The sequence below is a fragment of the Hydractinia symbiolongicarpus genome, chromosome 9, assembly GCF_029227915.1.
Source record: "Hydractinia symbiolongicarpus strain clone_291-10 chromosome 9, HSymV2.1, whole genome shotgun sequence".
NCBI lineage: Eukaryota > Metazoa > Cnidaria > Hydrozoa > Anthoathecata > Hydractiniidae > Hydractinia > Hydractinia symbiolongicarpus.
In genome coordinates this window covers 4,994,432-5,013,498 of record NC_079883.1, presented here as the reverse complement: position 1 = coordinate 5,013,498, position 19,067 = coordinate 4,994,432, and the positions used below count along the sequence as shown (strand labels likewise).

The following is a 19,067-nucleotide window of genomic DNA, read 5'->3' as shown; positions in this document are numbered from 1 at the left end:
GTTGACCCCGTCGCAAAATTACGTCATCGTCTACTTCTATCCCCCCCCCCTCCCTTGTCTTACCAGACCCTATAAAAGTTAATATTTACGGTTTCATTAAGCTTAGCAAAAAAAAGAGAGTCGAGAAAAGAATGAAGCAGAAATTGAGTACCAAGACAGAGAAAATGTTCAAATGAAAGAGAAGAACAACTAATTATAGAAATTAACAGATTTTTTTTTCATTGTCGACTTGTTTAAGTTTATTAAAAGAAAAGAAGCTTAAAAATTCAAACTTTTGTGGTCATTTTCGATGCGGAAATTAATCGGCAAAATGTGACTACATTATGCCTAATTTTGTTGACTTTTTTTGCTGACTTTTCTTTATTAAAAAGGCAGAACTTTGGTCAGATCTAAAATCTCAGAGTATCAATTTTTGCTATCGTCAGCACGCCCGGATTCCTGGATTTTCCGCACCTTTCCAGGTCGTGGATCAGATTGTTCTGTAATGGTAAGTGCAACTAGCGTATTTTTTTAAGTTGGTTGGTCGGCCTGTCAAACTACTGGCCAAGTGTTGCTGTAGGCCATTTCCAGAAAGAGCTGAAAAACATCCTTTTGCAAAAATTTTACGGGCATTGTAGCGTTAATTTTTTACGCCTCCAAAGCAAATAGGTTCTTAATCCTATCGGAATTCTCACTTGTGGTGAAAAATGCCAGCCTTCCAAACGATTTCCGTAGATAAAAACAAATGTAATATTATATTCGGTAATAATTCGAATTAAAATTAGTTAATATAGTATAAATAAATTCTCTAATTACATATTATATAACTGATTTCTCTTTCTTTGAAGTTTTTATAATATTCATAACGAAACGGTTATAAGCAGCTTCTATTCCACCTATATACAACTCTTCTAGAGAAAAAAAATGGAATGTTACAATACGCTGGGAAAGAAATACGTTCACAATGGAGAAAAGGGAAATTTACCCAAACTATAAATATAATTCGGCGAAAGGTATAAAATTGAGGTATAAATTTACGCCCAATTTCTTAATTTGCGCTTCTACTAGATTAAATTCCCGCCAAATTTATTTATTATCGCTCTCTGCTAAATAAAATTATTCAATAACAATTAAATCAGCGTGATCTGTCAATAAACTATCGCGCTGATTGAGAATAAAGGGAAGGAATGAAGAAAGCACAAGGAGATAAAATCTTACTGTTGGCTGTCATCCATTCTTGAACTTTTAATCGAATGTTGTGCTTCACAACTTTGGACGAAACTTCTAAGATCTAAACAAAGATATACACTGTAAAACAAAATCCAGGTTGAAAACACACTTCTAATAACCACCCGCACACGGCAATTGTCGACTCGAATGCCGACATGTTAAGAAAACAGACAGGCAAATAACATACAACATATTTCGCTGACGTGAAAAAATTGAATTAGAAAAGATGCACCCAGAAAATATAATTCTTTAGTTTGCATTAATATTTGTGGTAATATGGTAAAAAAGTTAGCATGTTGTAGCAAAAAGTGACTAATTTTCTCTACTAAGTTTTGCGATTTTACCCAAATTCGCGAAATTAAGTACCCGTGAAATACCTTTGAATTTGTAGATTCTGGTAGCAACGTTTCCAGACTTGCAATTACTTTCTCGTCGAGATAACTAAAAAAATATGATAGAAAGAATGAAATAAAATAAAATCGGAACAATACTTTAGATACATATGAGGTTAGCAACTCATCCATCAAAAGCTTTAGTGATTTACCTTTGAAGGTATATTTGACTTTCAGTTTCGACTTCTTTTCGACCTTGTTCTGTGCATTTGATGTAAACAGTGTGGTTAAGAGACTAAAAAGACAAGAAATATTAATTTTAATTGACTTTTACTTTCGTTGGCAGAGGTGGCATTAACCAACGCATAGTTTATTTTGTACTGTTAAAAGAGAAAGTTTATGTAAAATAACATAAAATATTACGTCTATGCCCTTCGAGCAACTTTTTATGGACCTCTGAAAAATTAGAAATTTAAATTGGTTTTATTTTGAAGCGGTTTGGTTAATTCGAAAGCACATGGAAAAGTGAAATAAGAACACTTCAAGAATTATTTTTATATCTACAAATAATTGGGATATAAAAAATGGTCAAATGCTTAAATTGGCCATTTTGGGGGGTTTGGGAAATACCACTTAAAATCATTTGCAAAAGTTTGATGAAATCTCTTTAATAATAGCCGTATTTTGTCTGTTCAAAAGGGTTACCGCGATTCGTAATGGAAACACGAAATGTGATATATAAAGGACGGGCCCGTGTATTTTTCCACTGGCTAACGACTTCTCTTTAATAATAGCCGTATTCCGTCCGTCTCTGCGCGGACCCCCCGCTGAGTTAGAAAATGATGTTACGGAAACACGAATATCAAATGCGATATAATTTTATCCACTTTGTTGCAGCGGATTAATATAAAGGACGGGCTATCCCGTGGATTTTTCCACGGGCAACGACTAGTCTATATTATAACACCCGTATACGTCTGTCTGTCTGTTTGAAATAGCGGCTTAGCTGCGCAAGTAGCAAGACGCACGTGATGCGGTATAAATTTTTCCACGGGCTAACGACTAGTGTAAACCACTTAAAATCATTTGGAAAAGTTGGATGAAATGTTTATAAATTATAACTAGCCTACTTTTAATTTTTCAGGTGTTACTTCATCCTCATCTTCACATGTTCTAAAACAACATAAATGAATGATACATATACTCGAACATCAGCCATATACACATTCGAATACCAGGATTTAATACACGCTATATTTCGCGCGAAAGCAATATAAACATATTTTCGCGCGTAAAACCCTTAAAAAGCTATTGCCCGAAAACAAACTTTTTAACGCAGAAGCTAGCGTAAAAATTATTACGAAGTATTAGATTTTTTCGTAGGTTTACCGCGGAGATTTATGTTTAATACTACGGAAATTTTGCAAAGAATAATCTGGCAAATAATTAATCTAACTTAGCTGATAACATACTTAAAACGGCCATAGATATAGAATCCCTTTCAAGAACGTGTAAGGAAGGCGTTTGAAAGAGAGAACCTTTAATAGGTAACACAGTAAGGTATTAAAAACCTTTCGACATAAACAAGCATATTATTAGAACCAAAAACTTACTTGAAGCCTTCTTTAACTTTCTCGATAACACTTCCAAATTGTGACGTTATCACACCAGAAGAAATATGATGCTTGATATTCATGAAATGTCTAAAAATATCCTCATGACACTTTATCTAAAGTTTGCAGTGAAACCATGGATAGAAAAGAAAAACAAACGCTATGAGCTATGACTGCAATTAAAGAAGTACCATACAATAACATTACCTTTCTGTCACAAATTTCATGCAATCCTTTACATGAGTCGGAAGATATTTCATAAAATTATCCAGCAGCTGAATCTGGAAATAAAAAAACACGAATGTAGCAAGAGCAATGACATTGTTGATCAAATGTCTTGGTATCCCTGGACAAACTAACCTTCAAATTGCTTTTCACGTCAACTGAAAATGCGTCACTTGCCCTTACTGGTGTTATTTTACGGAATGAACCTAAACAAAATGGATACAAAGAATAAGATCGCAAACAAATCTTACTAATTTAACTGCAAAACCTTTTCAACGATTTTTGTAACGAGTTAGTAGATATAATTTAATCTTAACAACGTGTATTATACATACCAGACGGACTTGCTCCAGTGCCTTTAGAAAATTCCAGCAAGGGTTTTTTAATGTCACTGAGGTATGGGCATAGAGTGTATAAAAACTGTTTATCTACGCTAACGATGTCATCAATTCCAATTTCTTTCGTTTCAATAGTCTCACTCTCTAAGAAGAAGTTCATGTTTTGAATGTGCGGAAGTTCAAGCAACCAACCAATGTGTAGGATCAGTGAAAACTCCAGCAAAGAAAAGCCATCTCGAGCGATTTTGAGTTCTTTAAGTAAAAACACAAGAAAGTTTAGCGATCTCTTATATTCATAGAGTTCAAAGGCTTGAGTATCAGCCATGCTAAAAAAGTCAACAACCCACGGTACCGTGATGAGTAATCTCTTTTTAACAAATGACGCGCGCAAATGTGCATATATATCCAGTGGTTCAGAAACAAGATGACGGCTTTTCAACAGGGCTTCCTCGTTTCTTGCCGAGTTGTATGGTAGAAACACAACATAACTTAGAAATTTTGACAACAGCCTCAACTCTGCTATGGCTAACTTAATATCTTGCCATAGACTTTCAGCAAAATCCGACTTATTCAATTTGTTGTTAATTTGACCGTCCAGACCAAATGAGTTTGAATTTATATCAGTAATATATGACAACAAAACATGCAGAAGAAATCTGCTAAAACAATAACCATCTGCGATGGAGATAAACTCTTTAAAAAACTCCTCCACCTTTGAAAAACTTGGCTTGGGACACAAATCATGACTCGCTGATGGTCTGGTCAATCGTTCATGCAAACTTTGAAATTTCGTTGGATTGCATTTTTTGAGCTCCACCAAAACACTATCAGACGTGTTTGGTTCACCTCCTTGACTACCCACACTATTTCGGCACATTTCAAGTAACTGGGCAACAAATAATCGAGCAAAAGGATAGTGATTATAAATTTCGTCGTTACACTTCATTAATTCAGGTACTTTTAACAACATAAAGCTTTTCACGTTCCAATCAGAGTCTAAATTCTTTTCCTGCCATTCTCGAACTAACGCATAAAACGCATCTCGTTTCTTTGAAAACGAATAAAAATGTCGATCTGAAAGAAAGCTTTTACGATTATCAGATTCAACTTGGAAAGGGATTCCAGTCATTGGCGATTTTACTACCAAAGATTCTTTCTTGCTAATGTTCAAGTCATCTGTTATGGCATGGTGCAATTGCTCAAAACACAAACTGTTTACATATTTCCTCAGCCTTATGTTATCATGTAACAGCTGCATTGATTTAATATCAAGTAAGACTAACATGTGAAAAAAATTTTCTAAACATTTGGCGGCAAAATAAATACAACATTCCACATTTAAAAATGGCGAAGCTTGATCTTTATACTGCCGATCACTGGGACAAGTTAAGGTTGTGAATAAAAAATATAGTTCCAGCGTATGATTTGAAATATGATTGTGTAAACAAATGCACGAATATATATCAACAAGGATGTTAAGAAGTACTCGATCTTTCACCTCCATTTCTTCATGACGTTTTGTAGGAGTTTTTATATTTGACATAACATCATTCGTTAAACTGTTATCAAATCCATTTATTTTACGTTCGTACGAAGCTGAAACATTTAAATCGTTTATCTGCTTCTTTGTAAATCTTTTATCGTCAAAAAATAGCTGATTCAAGGTACAATCAGCATTTTGTGCTTCAAAACTGGATTCCTCTAACAGAAATACATTATCAGAAATTTCGTTTTTACTAACATGTAGAGATGCATCGCCCACACTAACAGGAGTAGCAGTAATTCTGCGAGGACTAAAATATGATAAAATTGAGCAAATCATTTCACACAAAAAACCCTAACTTTTTATACCATCCCCTCAGTGTTTGTAACTGATATATCCCCTGTTCCCTAAAAATTTTTCTGTTTCTTTACAAATACAATAATGAAACAATCTTCTCTCGCCAGAGAGACAAAAATTGCTTTTAAGTAATTGGGTTAATTGGTATTTTTTACAACCAATTTAGAACTTGTGGAAAATTTATTGTCTGAAGCAATTTATAATTTCTCACATAAGTGACGTTAAAGATTTGCTAAAGAAATATGTTCTTCCCTAAAGGCTTACTCTGTGAACTTTGTAGAATCACAGACAAATTTCTGCCATAACATTCTAAATACGATAGCAGTGAAAAGCAATATATATCTGAAAATAAAAATATCTGGAATTCACTAGAGGTGAGAAAGCACCTACTTCTTTGAAGGAGGTGTCCCTGTCATTGAAGGAAAGTCTTCGAAACTACTCAATTCAAATTTTGGAGTCGAAATTATAGCAGGTGATGTAATACGTGTTGTTTTAACCACCTTAGTTGTTTTTATGGGTGAAATGCCATTTATATCGTTGTTTGTAGCATCTGGTAAACATTTCTGCGATGGAGAGCTGGCATATTTTAGACTAATCCTTGCAGTTTTCTTATTATTTGTTTCTTTCTTCTTTTGTATTCTGTCTTTCCGTTCTTTAATTTGACGAGGTGAATAGTATAATGATCGAGGATCTACTGCAGGGGTTAATTGTTCCCGAATATACGACAGAAAGTGTGGAATGAAGTCAGAAAGTGCAACACATGTCTTCCGAGACTAAAAATAAACATTGGAAATAAATACAGTTTAAAAACTCCTGAATTTAGCACCATAGAAGAAATGAAAATTGTCCTAATCATAGTGTCACTTGGCACACTAAACACATGTCATGTCTCGTTTAAAAAAATCCAACATGGTGGACATATATTGATATAAATAAAAACATTAAGAAGAATGACAAAAGACATGACTGTAAGTGTAAGTTTAAGTGTAAAAAATTAACACAAGAAGTTTTATAAACGTTTCTCAAAGAGCCCGATATTCATTGAATATGCGCCTTTTATGTGATTTTACTTAACTTTTTGCAAAACTCTTTTTAAAAGGCTTTAAAAGTTTCTAAGTAATAAAAGATAGATACGCTTTAATCTTGATTTGACTTTAGAAAAAAAAAACCCAAAATTAAATTAATTCTTCTTTGATTTTAGTAAAAGCTGAACATTCTTACAGAAATTGAGATGTTTCTTGTTATTGCATCCAAAATTACATCATGATTAATTTCACCATTAAGCAACTGAGACAACAGCTGTTCAGCCATCTTGAAATTCCAACATTGCAAACAATTGAAAATGCTTTGTAGAAATATGGTGTACACCTTTAATGTGTATATCTAATCTAATGATAAAAAATAATATTCCTAACAATTTGGTGGCCCAATAAAAGGATTGATATTGTCAGTCCAAAATTATTTGCCTGCAGTATATAAAAAAAATTATAAATCACTTTTATCTATTATCCTTCATATAATCTCATTTTTTTATTACAATGTATTCTATAAAATGCTATTACATCTAACATAAAACAAATTTTAAACTCATGTGAATTACTGCTAATAAGGTTTTACTTTGCCAAAGTGAGGAAAAATTTTGAGCCGAACCCAATGTTAAATCAACCATTTAACTACACTTACTTCCTCAGAGTTTTGTCTGCTTACATGAGGTTTTTACATTATTAGTGAAATTTTATTTCCGTTAAGAAAAGACTGAAGTCAAATCCGGACCTAAGTTAATTTTGCTTCAACGGAGTATAGTCAAACAAACAAAGCCTTTAAACAAAGCGACTTGAAATGCATATGTAAACATTACTTAAATAACATAAAGCAGATAGTCAGTTGGTGAAATTCTCCACTACGTTAATGACAAAATTGCAAAAAAGTTCCAACAGACAAATACACACAAGACATAATGTAAACTTTGCCAGCAATATTACTTTATAAAATTCCAAACAGATTACAAACATTTTTTCAACTCCATTGGACATATGCGAAATTCTTATAAATACATTTCCAAACAACCTTCTTTGTCATGAAATATTTATCGCATAGTGATCAACCACTGCCATCGTTACCAATGTTGCTAAATAAATTTTGTAAATTAATAAATTTTGTAGATACTCTAAAAAATAAAACAATGATGCATAATTTACCCCTCCCATTTTCCATTTTTATAAACTCCACATTAAATAACGAAAACAAATTTACCTGGCTACTCAAAATAACTTCCATGCGTACTCATTTTGAACCTATAAAATAAAACTTTATTTTAGTGATAACAAAAAATGTTTAATTTGATTTTCCTATACCATTCAATATTTGGTAGCATATTTTTTTAACCAAAATAAAAAAAATGAAACAATTTTCATAAAAAACAACATTGGGATGCTTTTTAAAACACCTCCTTACTCCTCCCCTCATGCTATGACACATTTTGTAAGAATTTTTTTTAAACTCTCACTCTGCCTAATGTAGGCATAATCAGGAGACACACACCCACACATCGCAAAAAAATTTATGCTAAGAGTGACTAGTTTGTTACGGTTTACAAATTTTCTGAACATTATGCAACACCCTAACACAATTCTATATAAAGAGAAACGTTCTACCTGAAAAAAGCACTTCATAAATTCTAGTTGTGTCCACATAGAAGCAAGCAAACAAAAAAATCGACACATTGATAAGATAGTATGCTTACACCACACCCTCCACCCACCAGAAATCAATTACACATCAATCAGATTACACATTAACATTTTACAGTTAAAAAAATCAGTAACAAGCAGAAATTACCAGTATTATCTCTTTCCAAAGAGTGATGAAATTTTCTCAAGTAATATACCCTATAAAAATTAAATACTAACTGATAAAAAAGTTTTAAAGGAAAGAAAATGTAATTTCTCAAAACCTACAACTGATTTAAACTGCTGTTCACACAACCCACGCTTGAAATACAATACTAGCACATACTAGTTGTGAGGCATATAAAAAAATCTAATTCAGACAGAAATTACAGTTTAAGAGATATCTTATTTTGCTGGTAAAATTCACCCGTCAATGTGGAAAAATTGTTTTTGTTTCTTTGGGGTAATATCATCACCATCATCAATATTATCACCATAACATCAACATTACCATCATTATTTATGTTATTTCTACACTCAAATTCATTTGTAACAAGTCTTTCCCAGTCGGCTACTGGACTTTGCACCAGGAACTACCCAGCCTCTACACTTTCTTGTCTCATTAGCTGCCTCCATGTTTTTTAAGCATCTCAACCAAATTAATCTTTTCATCTGGATAACATCTTCAATGCTATAAATACCAACCCTTCTTTCTTTCTCTGTCTCCCAGACTGGTGATATAAATTCACCTAATCAATGATTTTGTTGTCTACCATTTTGGCATCTAAAAGTGCTTTTTAATAAAACAAATACGCAAAAAAAAATGAAACCTTGAACTCAAGATACTCTTCTTTCCATCGTTGCATTCCTTCCATCCACACACGGCCCGATTCGACGTCTTCAGGAGTTACTAATAAAGAAAACATTAACTTTGGAATTTTGGTTTGAGCATAATAGACACCATTTATTCAAACCTAACAGAAACTACAGTACTTTTTACTTCAAGTCAAAATTAGAAAACAAAACAGACCTTCTTTCTAGAAATTACAAAAGAATTAAGCTTTTGTAAATTTTGTGAAAATTAATTGCGAAACTGACTATTAGTTGATGATTTCGCAAAATAAGTCTTTATATATGCATGGGAACAAAAATGTCACGTTTAATTCTTAAGAAATACCAAAACTTGCTAACTTTGTAAAACTTGAGGTGATGACTTGGTATAACAACATTTTCTATACTTATTAACTTTTACTTATCAAAAAATAATTTTTACACACTTTAAAGGGAATCATATTCACACAACCCACTAAAGGTAAAATCTAGTTTATGAATCTAAAATTTCACAGGCTGTCAGAGTTAGGAAATTAATAAAGAATGTAAAAATGATGTTTAGACACCTAGTGTTGAAATAATAAAATAACAAACTACTTGCGTTTGTGAAAGTTGCCTTCATCTTTTTGACTTCGTCTGATAACTAAGAGTTGACCACAAATTGTAATGGTGCCAGTACATATTAAAATCTTGTTGTTATGCAGAGCAAGAAAGCGTCGAAATTTTCCCACTTTCTGCATTAGTTACTTTAATCTAAAGAGCAAACTTCTAAAGTATTATGTAAAAGACAAATTATTTGCAAAAGCGGAATATTTTAAAAATATGTCATCTCATCTAGATATAGAATAAGTAAATTGCTTTTCACAAAATAAAACTGGTAATACCTAGACTAAAGTATAAGACAGTAGGAACATTTTTATAACTTCTTTTATTTAACCACCTCAGAAATATCATAAATAACCAAAAGATAGATTATTAGGTCCAATATCTACATTATAATTATTTAGTAGAAAAGGCGTAAAATTTTACAATTTGTTGTCTCTCTTTTAAACAAGCCAGTAAAATACAGTTAGTGCATTTTAACTTTAATTTTTCGATCAGTTGGGACGCCAGCAGGTTTATGTTTGGTAGGCTCGTCACTTGGAAGTGGCAATGTAAATGGAAGTAAACCGTACAAACGAGCTTTTGCTATTGCAGCTTCCACAATAGTTTGTTGCCTTTTGCAAACGCCTGTAATAAATGGATCAAGTATATTCCATGTATGTGGACAAATAAAATGATTTAATATTTCAACATCAGTATAGTGTATGTCATAGTTGGATTTAAGTTTTAACTGACATAGAGGGCAGGGATTTCCAGATATCATTTTACCACCACATCTAATGCATTTCTTACGAGGCTTAGCAGGTGGGTATTGACCTTTGAAATTACGTTTGTAACCGTGCCAAATTAATTTTTTATTCTGTTCGCTAAACATGTCTTCAGATTTCGGAGGATTTGTCCCATCAATGAGTGCCTTGATTTGTTGTGTGGCTATTTTAACTTGCACTGCACTGCCTACAATTAATAAATTACTTTCATCTAGATCTTTGGGTCTCACTACTGCTCCTGTGTTCTTTCGAATTTCATTTAAAATACTTGGACTTCTAATAAAATCTTGCATACTGTTAGCTGGAACAGCGTAATCAATAGCATCATAATCATGCGTGCCAACTTTTTTAACTGACACATGCAGATAGTTAACGCAGGCTGGACTGACAGTTTTTAAGCATTTTCTGAAAATCAATTTTGATGCAAATACAGCAGTCATAATTTTTGAAAACCTAGAAATAAAGATAAGTTTAAAGAATAATAACAGCAAAAATTTACAGCACTGCACACACTGGTAAATTTAAAGTGAGTGTTCAGAAAAAAATTCACTAGTTTGTTTTAAGTATTCTTCAGTTAACTTATATACTACAATTCCTTACTGCATGTTATTCTCCCTGCCAGCATTTCTTTCTGGCCCATGCAAATTTTTTGCTATAGCCATTTTTTCTACCTTATTTTTTTAATATATTAAAAAGTTAAAATTTGGATATTTTTGTTTTAAAAAGGGCACCTGTCGGTAGCAATGTTTATTTAAGTTGAAAGGTTTTTCACTGTGTAAATATGTTTTAATATGAAAAAGTTATCTACAAGGGGCTAAATTTGTATATGCAACCACATTTCAAATTAAAGCTAAAGCTATAAAAATATAAACCATTAGGTTTGAGCAGAATAGCTTATATAAATGAAATTGTTGCTGACTGGTAATATCACACATTCTTAAGTATGATTCTATGAAAACTCATATTTAGCAAAGAGAAGAAACCAGGGTAACCTGTAACTGCAGGATTTACAGATTAAGCATTGGAGGTTGAGTATATGGTTTTACAACTGTATGTGCAAAAACATTGGGTGACTAGTCTTCATGCTCTGGTCACTCAACTCCTGTCTGAACTGGCTGAACCTTTTTTGACAAAAAGTTCTTTTAGAGAGGACTACAGCATGGTCGAATCCCTCTGCTGTACAGTATCAGGTATTTGCGGGTTGTCGTGGTTCTTCTAGTACCAGGTTTTGTGATCGTTGTCATTGAAGATGTAGTGTCTCAGGAAGTGGAGTGTTAAAAGTCAAAAAGGGCATTCAAGTATAAAATTTTTGTTCCAATTTGATGTTATGTTTAAAATTGTATTTAAAGTATTTAAAGATGGTAACCATTATGCGAGATCATGATAAAAGATTTACTGGCAAAAAGGTAAACAGAGACATTCATATAGCTACTCTAAACATTGACACTATAGCTAAGGGGTCAAAGCAATGAAATTTTGAAATTGTGTTTTTATGAGAGTTTGTTAGAAACGAAAGCGTGTTTTCTCCAGTTTTTTAACTTCTGTCGTATCAATTTCTTTCAAATCTTCAGAAAACGTTAATAATAATAAGATACAACTTATGTGTACTTTGCATTAAGAACAAAACGAGTCAAGAAAATTTATCACGAAAAAACGTGTAAACTGTAAATAAACTCTTACAAAAGTGTGTTTACCTCCTCCGATCGCTAATAAGCTGCGATGGAGTGTTAGTTTTCCCAAATTATCGTAAAGGTGTATTGCTTTATTTTGCCTGCCAAAAAAATAAAAACAAGTCATCTATAACTAGCTAGCTAGCAAGAAATAATTTCTCGATTTGGAAATATCCGTTTCTGTAAAAAGTGCCAAATAATTTAGTCTACCCCATCTACTCTTAATTTGGAGAGTCTCCTTAGCAATACATGCTTGCTTCAGTTGACTGGCTTTTCTAGAGGAGAAATGTATATGTGCGCCTTTAACCCCTCCTCCTCCTACTAATTATCGGCCTATCTCCATTTTGCCAATTCCTATGAAAATTTTTGAAAAGTTAGTGCATGAGCAAATGTCTCATTTTATTTCTGAGCACAACTTCCTGAATGACAGACAGTCCGGATTTCGAAAACTCTTTTCCACAGAAACTGCAGTAGTCGATGTCTCTGATTTTATTCTTACTGAGCTCGACCAACATAACTTTGTTTGTGCTGTGCTCATTGACCTTAAAAAAGCTTTTGACACTGTTGATCATAAAATTTTGTGTTTTGGCATCAGAGATGCTGCCTTTGACTGGTTCGAGTCCTACTTAACGGACCGAATGCAGCTGACTCTTGTAAACGACACAGGATCAGATCTGCTTCATGAAGACGCTTTTGGGGTGCCGCAGGGATCTGTGTTGGGGCCCCTGCTCTTTCTTTTGTATATTGATGACTTAAAATCTGTCATCAATTCAAACTACCACCATCTATATGCGGATGATACAATAATTATTTCGTCTCATAAAAACTTGGATACCCTTGTCTCCCAGGTCAAGTTAGAACTTTCGCAAGTCGACCTCTGGCTGAATAATAACAAAATGACTATTAATACGGACAAAACTGAAACAATCTTTTTCGGCAACCACAGCCAGTTAAAAAAAGTTGAGAACAAAACTATCAACTATATGGGTATTCCTTTGAAGAGGAGCGAAAAAGTTAAATATCTTGGGGTAACATTTGATCAAAAAATGCAATGGGAAAAGCACATTAATGACATAAATAGAAAAATACTAATTAAATATTCTAAAATTAGAACCATTGCATCCTGTTTAACACCTCACACAAAAAACCTTTTAATTAATGCACTTGTCATGCCATATTTCAACTACTGCTCCTCGGCATGGGCTTGTGCCACCCAAGGTAGATTGGGAAAACTAGAAAAACGATTAAAATGTGTCCGTACCTTTCTTGGGAAAGAGAGGGAATATTCAATGAATAATTTACTCATCAAAAACGATGCCATATTAGTTTTCAAAGCCATGAATCACATTGCTCCTGATTACATGCGCTCAAAATTCCTTTTGACAAAAAACTGTCATAATCATCAAACAAGAGGAGCTTCAAAAAACAGGTTCACACTTCCCTTGGTCAACACGGAATTTGGCAAAAAAGCCTTCCCATTTAGAGCTGCAAAAGTGTGGAATAATCTTCCAGACCAAGTGACCTGTGATGGAAGTCTGCTTTCGTTTAAGACTTCCATCTCTAATGTATTTGGCAAATTCTAATGGAGATCACTTTTGAATTTTTTAATTTTTGTTTTTTATTCTTTTTCTTTTCAATTTTCACAGATTATAAATGTTACTATGTTTGATTGAGCTGAGGCAGTCTAAGGTTTATCATTTTTTGTTTCTTTTTTGTTCTAGTGGCCCCCAGTGGAAACAATCCACTAACTATAGGTTTTTGTGATTTTCTGGGCTAGCCACTTTAAATATTTATTATTATTATTATTATTATTATTATTAGAGAGAGGGGTGAAAACAGAAATAACGAAATGACAGCAGAGATTTAAACAAACAAATGTACGCTGATAATGGAGATATGACAGCAGAGGTGGGGCACCCCGAGGTAAATAACAGGTGTGAGATATTAAAGGAGTTGAAGCTCAAGTAGAGGGAATTACAAAAGAAGAAAAGATCTCTGGTTGTGATGATGGGGGAGAAAGGTACTTTGGTCCACGATTACGCACGGTTAGTTGAATTCATGTAAGGGAAGCACGAATTTTCGGCTTAAAAATGGGGGCTACGACTCTATTTAGCACCGTGCTAATGGGTCGACACACGACGTAAACATAATTAGCACCCCTTCACACTTTATCGACATAAAAAGTCCGACATACGTTCATTGAGGGTACTCCAACCAAATGGACCCGACAGATGAACCCTCATTATCCGACTTCCTTTCTATCGCTACATAACAAATACATATTTTTCTAACGATAGGCCATAACCAACGTAATATCGTAAAATACTGCATAATACCCTGATAATACTCTCTCTATCGCCTTCATAACAAATACATATATTTTCTGTCGATGGCCATAGAGATAGAGAAATGTATGTTCTAGCGTTGTCGCGCACGTCCACAGACGTCACAGCAAATCCCTACAATGCCAGCACCATACCCTGTCTAGTCCCTATTAATCCATCACCATCCGATACCATTTCATACTAATCTACATTCAGATGACGTCATCTGAATAAAAGGTCCAATATTTTATAGCGCATTTCCCTAAAAATCATCGCACATCAAAGTATACAGCAAATGAGTAAAAAGAGACTTTCCCTTATATTCATCAAAATATAAACGCATGCGCAGTAAAGACACGCTAGGTCGAGCAGAATAAAATCTTCCAACAAAACAAAAAAATTCTATATAAAGATGGGCAGGAGAAGCATCGTTTTAAAGACACAGGACATGTGCAACGAGGCATTCGAAAAGAAGCCCCACATGTTCAGACGCATACCAGATCAATTCAAAACGCAGGAAATGTGTAATAAGGCCGTTGAGGAGAATCCATATGCACTCATGCATGTACCTTCAAAATTCAAGACGCAAGACATGTGTAACAAGGCTGTTGGGGAGGGGCCCCGGATGCTCGATTTTGTGCCGTCAAAATTCAAAACGCAGGACATGTACAACCGACTGATTGAAGGAAATCCCTATAAAATCGAGTATGTGCCAGATCGTTTTACGACCCAGGAAATGTGTAACAGGGTTGTTGAGGAGTATGCCGACATGCTCGAATATGTACCGGACAGGTTCAAGACTCAAGACATGTGTAACAAGGCCGTTTTAAGGTATCCCTGGGCGCTCGAATATGTGCCGGATCGGCTCAAGACACAGTACATGTGTAAATGGGCTGTTATAAGGGATGAAGATATGTTCGAGTATATGCCGGAATGTTTTGTCACCCGGAATTTAATAATAACATAATTATAAATACTAGGCCCGAACTACTCTCTGCCTATCGCCAGAGGAAAGCCGAAAAGGCTAGGATTAAAGAGGAGCTAGCTCCGATAGCCTGGCATCCGGGTAGGGTCATGGATTGGTGCTTTTCGGAGGATGAAAGGGCAGATCTTGAACAATTGTGGAGGCAAGCCTGAAACGTTATCTTGCAGCAAATGCTCCAACATAAATACTACTAATAAAGATGAATTTCAAGACGCAAGACATGTAATAAGGCTGTTGAAAAGAAGCCATGGCTGCTGAAGTATGTACCGGATCATATCAAGATGCGAGACAGGTGTAATAAAATTGTTGAAAAAGATCACTGGCAAATCATACATATACCAGATAGGTTTAAAACGCAGGAAATGTGTAATGGGGTTGTTGAAAAGAATCCCCTTTTGCTCGAATATGTACCGGGCCATTTCAAGACGCGGGACATGTGCAACAAAGCCGTTGAAAAGAATCCTGAGGTACTCCAATATGTGTAACCTATAATAAAATGTGCATTAACTGTCATTATAGCTTGAAAAGTATGTTATTCATGACCTTACTTACTGCCATCGGTCTATCCCTACCACTTGTAACCCTGGCATGTGTACAGGAGGAGAAGGGGGGTCCAATGAACGGAGGATTAAAGACCTAGAGGCCTGCCTTGACATCCTAATAAATGAATGAGCATTGTGACGACTGTGAAAGGGTACTCGATGCATATGACAAATGTACCTGCGGACGTATGTTTGTTGTAAGCGGTAAAATGTTATGCTGGTACTGTTGCCATGAATATATTACGTACAATGGGGGTGGTTGCGTATGTACGATGACATGTAATTCTCTGCAGTCGTTCGAAATATATAATAAACAGAATGCTGGAATTTGAGAATGAGCTTGTCAACCCAACTATTCTACTCATTTGCCGCTACCTTCACAGATATCAACTTAACGGTATGAGATCCCATGCCTGCCGATGGAGGTAAGGATCAAAGGTACATTATAGACTACCATACACAGGATCTCGTGGTGGCCTTGAGGGTAAAAACACCGAAAATGGAGTGAGCCGGTACAACGCTAATGCATCACCGGCAATGAGTCTAGATTTTGAGGAGTACCCCGATTGGATTGCTAAATATTGTCAAATCTGGTCCAAGATTGAAGAGCTAATATCCGAGCAATTAACGACAGAGCCTGCAAAAAAGGATCGTTATGTGAACGCTAAGCTTAAGTATTACAAGGATGCAATCACAACTAAATTCTATGGTGTGCCGGTACCCTACGATGAGGGTACATTTACAATCCTGTTAAACCTCTGCTGCATTTGTTCCTTCAACAACATATACCTTTCTTTTTCACGGCTAATTGGACTATACTCATGGTCGCTGATTAAACCATTTTCCATTGCTTTTGAAATAAGATCTACAATCGAGTTTAGTTTCGCCCCTGCGAGTAGCCTTATACCCTCATGTTTTTGGATTTAACACGTAGACGTTTTGAAGCGTTTCGAAGACCGGCTTGCCTTATTCCGGCAGCAATCGAGCCCCCCCCCCCCCCTATGGCACAAGCTAGGGGTACTCCCAAACCTGAGGCCATGGCTCCTATCCCAAGCCCTGACGTAATCACACTCACGCCAAGCAGACCATGGTCGCACATCCTGACCTATGTATTATGCATCTTGAATTTTTTCGTCAATTTATTCCGCTCCTTTATTTCATCCTGGAGATATTGTTCTATCTCCTCTATTTTTTACATCTGAAAACTTGTCCCTCATCCTGATCACAGCCTTGCGCAGGTGCACTCGGCAAACTCGGATAAAGTTTGTTGATATCGCTCATTTATTATTCTATGAGAATGCACACGTTTATATTGAAAAACGTTCCTCTCATGGTGGAAGACGTCCGTGGACCCCTTTAGTGGAAGGTATACAGGACTGTCAATGGTCATACATATCCCCCCAGGCGTTTAGCTCCTTGATGGGAAACAAAGCCAGAACCTTGGATTTTTTGCTATCCAAAAGACAGTCGTCTTCATCCAATTGCGGGCAAACGAGCCTAAGCCTATGGTAAATATCGGTTCTATATATGACATCGTAGTCACCCTTTGTATAATACTTATTTGCTGGGTCATAGGGTAGTCCCAAAAGCTCCTGCAATTGCCTGCCAATCACTACCGTATAGCCATCGTTGACACGGAGCCTACAGTACCCATTTTTCAAAACAAACAGTTTGATTTTATCTTCCGCATGGCTGTTGACAATAGCCGTGATATCCTCGATTTTGTACAAGTCATTCATAATCTCGATACGAGTCACCCTCTGATCAGGTCCTACTTCCCTGATCGCAATATCGTTGTTGTTATATATGTTCAGCCATCCGGGTCTAATGCTGATGGATTTTAAAGCTGTACGTGTGTCCTGTCCAAGTTAGTCTTCGAATATGGTAGGTTTGTCGATATCGGTGATGTACAGTTGCTTCATCTCCTTTTGTTTTAAGAAATGAACATATACCAATACAACCACTCTGCAAAGTACAAAAGTAACAGGGGGAATGGCCACTCGGTGTTACAAATTTGGAGCATCAGGATCTCTACGTGAGTACAGATTCGCATATTTCTGTGGTATTCCCCTCATCAACTCCATTTCAAATTCCATGTGTACTACCACATGCGTCGCATCCTGGCAAGATTGATGGTCCCCATGCCGTACGATGATGGCTTCTCACAGTGTAAAACCCTTATAGCAGCTCCAGGTATGCACAGGTATGTAGGGAATACGGTGCAGATTCCAATAGCCTGTACAAGTTTAAAGCCGTCATGTCGTCGTTGACAGATGGTAGATGGTGGTCCTAAGTTGACGGCGACTGGGCCAAATTTATCATGTCGACAAGCCAAGGCCTAACATTGGAGGGTCTGATCAAGCTGAGTGAGAGTATCAAGGTTTACGTGGTCTTGTTACTGGAATCACAAGCAGGGTCCAAAGCATCCCTGATTGGAACCGATGCCGATAATTATACAGCAAGGCAGATCTTGGTACAGAAGTTCGAGGCCATGGTTCAACGTCAAGAGAATATAAGCCATGACAGTACTACTTCCGGTAAGGGTCTTTTTCCCGTTACAACCCTTTTCATAATACGTTCACTACCATCCGCCATTCGGAACCTGTCATAATGCATTGCATTGGGTGTCATACCAAGTCCGTCTCTAAGTTTGGTGTACAGGCTATCAAATTTTGAATGAAATATCACAGTCTTTGGCGACTCCGTACCCAACCCCAATCGCCTACGCGCACCTCCCTGCTGCGGTCCTGGCGTTGAGGTCCCGGATGTTCCGAGGAGTTGGTCGATTGTTGGGTATCCTCTTTGTCACCCTTATCATCATGCTTACCAATATCTTCCTCCGGTGTGAATACTGAATAAAATAATATTTATTTACAACATTTTTCCTCCTATAATAAAATATGAATGCGTTTGGAACCATACTAGTCCAAGTAAATTCTGGGTATGAAAGGTAGGAGACAGAGGGTGCAAATAAGTCATACTCCATCAACCATCAACCAGAATGAAGACTTCTATATTGACATACCCAACATGCCACGAACGACTTAAAGGAGTATATTGGATACGAGGTAAATAAATTGAGAGCAAAGGAATCGAGTTTTCTCGTTGATCGTTTGAAA

General features: G+C 35.7%; 2 protein-coding genes across 5 annotated transcripts; both read right to left on the bottom strand.

The window, feature by feature from the left end:
- Positions 1-730: 730 nt before the first annotated feature.
- Positions 731-9,141, bottom strand: LOC130656290 (codanin-1-like). Of its 4 annotated transcripts, none has more exons than XM_057459122.1 (14): positions 9,057-9,141; positions 8,396-8,445; positions 7,811-7,851; positions 6,779-7,724; positions 5,948-6,330; positions 3,715-5,510; positions 3,515-3,585; positions 3,362-3,435; positions 3,155-3,244; positions 2,672-2,714; positions 1,754-1,836; positions 1,587-1,650; positions 1,198-1,270; positions 731-890 (listed from the first exon to the last, which is right to left on the bottom strand). In XM_057459122.1, the coding sequence occupies exons 4-14, from the start codon at positions 6,866-6,868 to the stop codon at positions 799-801; spliced, it is 2,859 nt and encodes a 952-aa protein (XP_057315105.1). In that variant the 5' UTR covers positions 6,869-7,724; positions 7,811-7,851; positions 8,396-8,445; positions 9,057-9,141; the 3' UTR covers positions 731-798. The 4 variants fall into 4 exon arrangements, with proteins under 4 accessions (XP_057315105.1, XP_057315103.1, XP_057315104.1 ...); XM_057459120.1 differs by having other exon boundaries at positions 6,779-7,685; XM_057459121.1 differs by lacking the exon at positions 8,396-8,445 and having other exon boundaries at positions 6,779-7,685; positions 9,057-9,139.
- Positions 9,142-9,965: 824 nt separating this feature from the next.
- LOC130656292 (uncharacterized) lies at positions 9,966-11,094 on the bottom strand. Its single transcript, XM_057459125.1, has 2 exons — positions 11,028-11,094; positions 9,966-10,880 (listed from the first exon to the last, which is right to left on the bottom strand). Exons 1-2 carry the CDS (start codon positions 11,087-11,089, stop codon positions 10,127-10,129), a joined length of 816 nt encoding a protein of 271 aa, XP_057315108.1. The 5' UTR covers positions 11,090-11,094; the 3' UTR covers positions 9,966-10,126.
- Between the last annotated feature and the right edge of the window lie 7,973 nt (positions 11,095-19,067).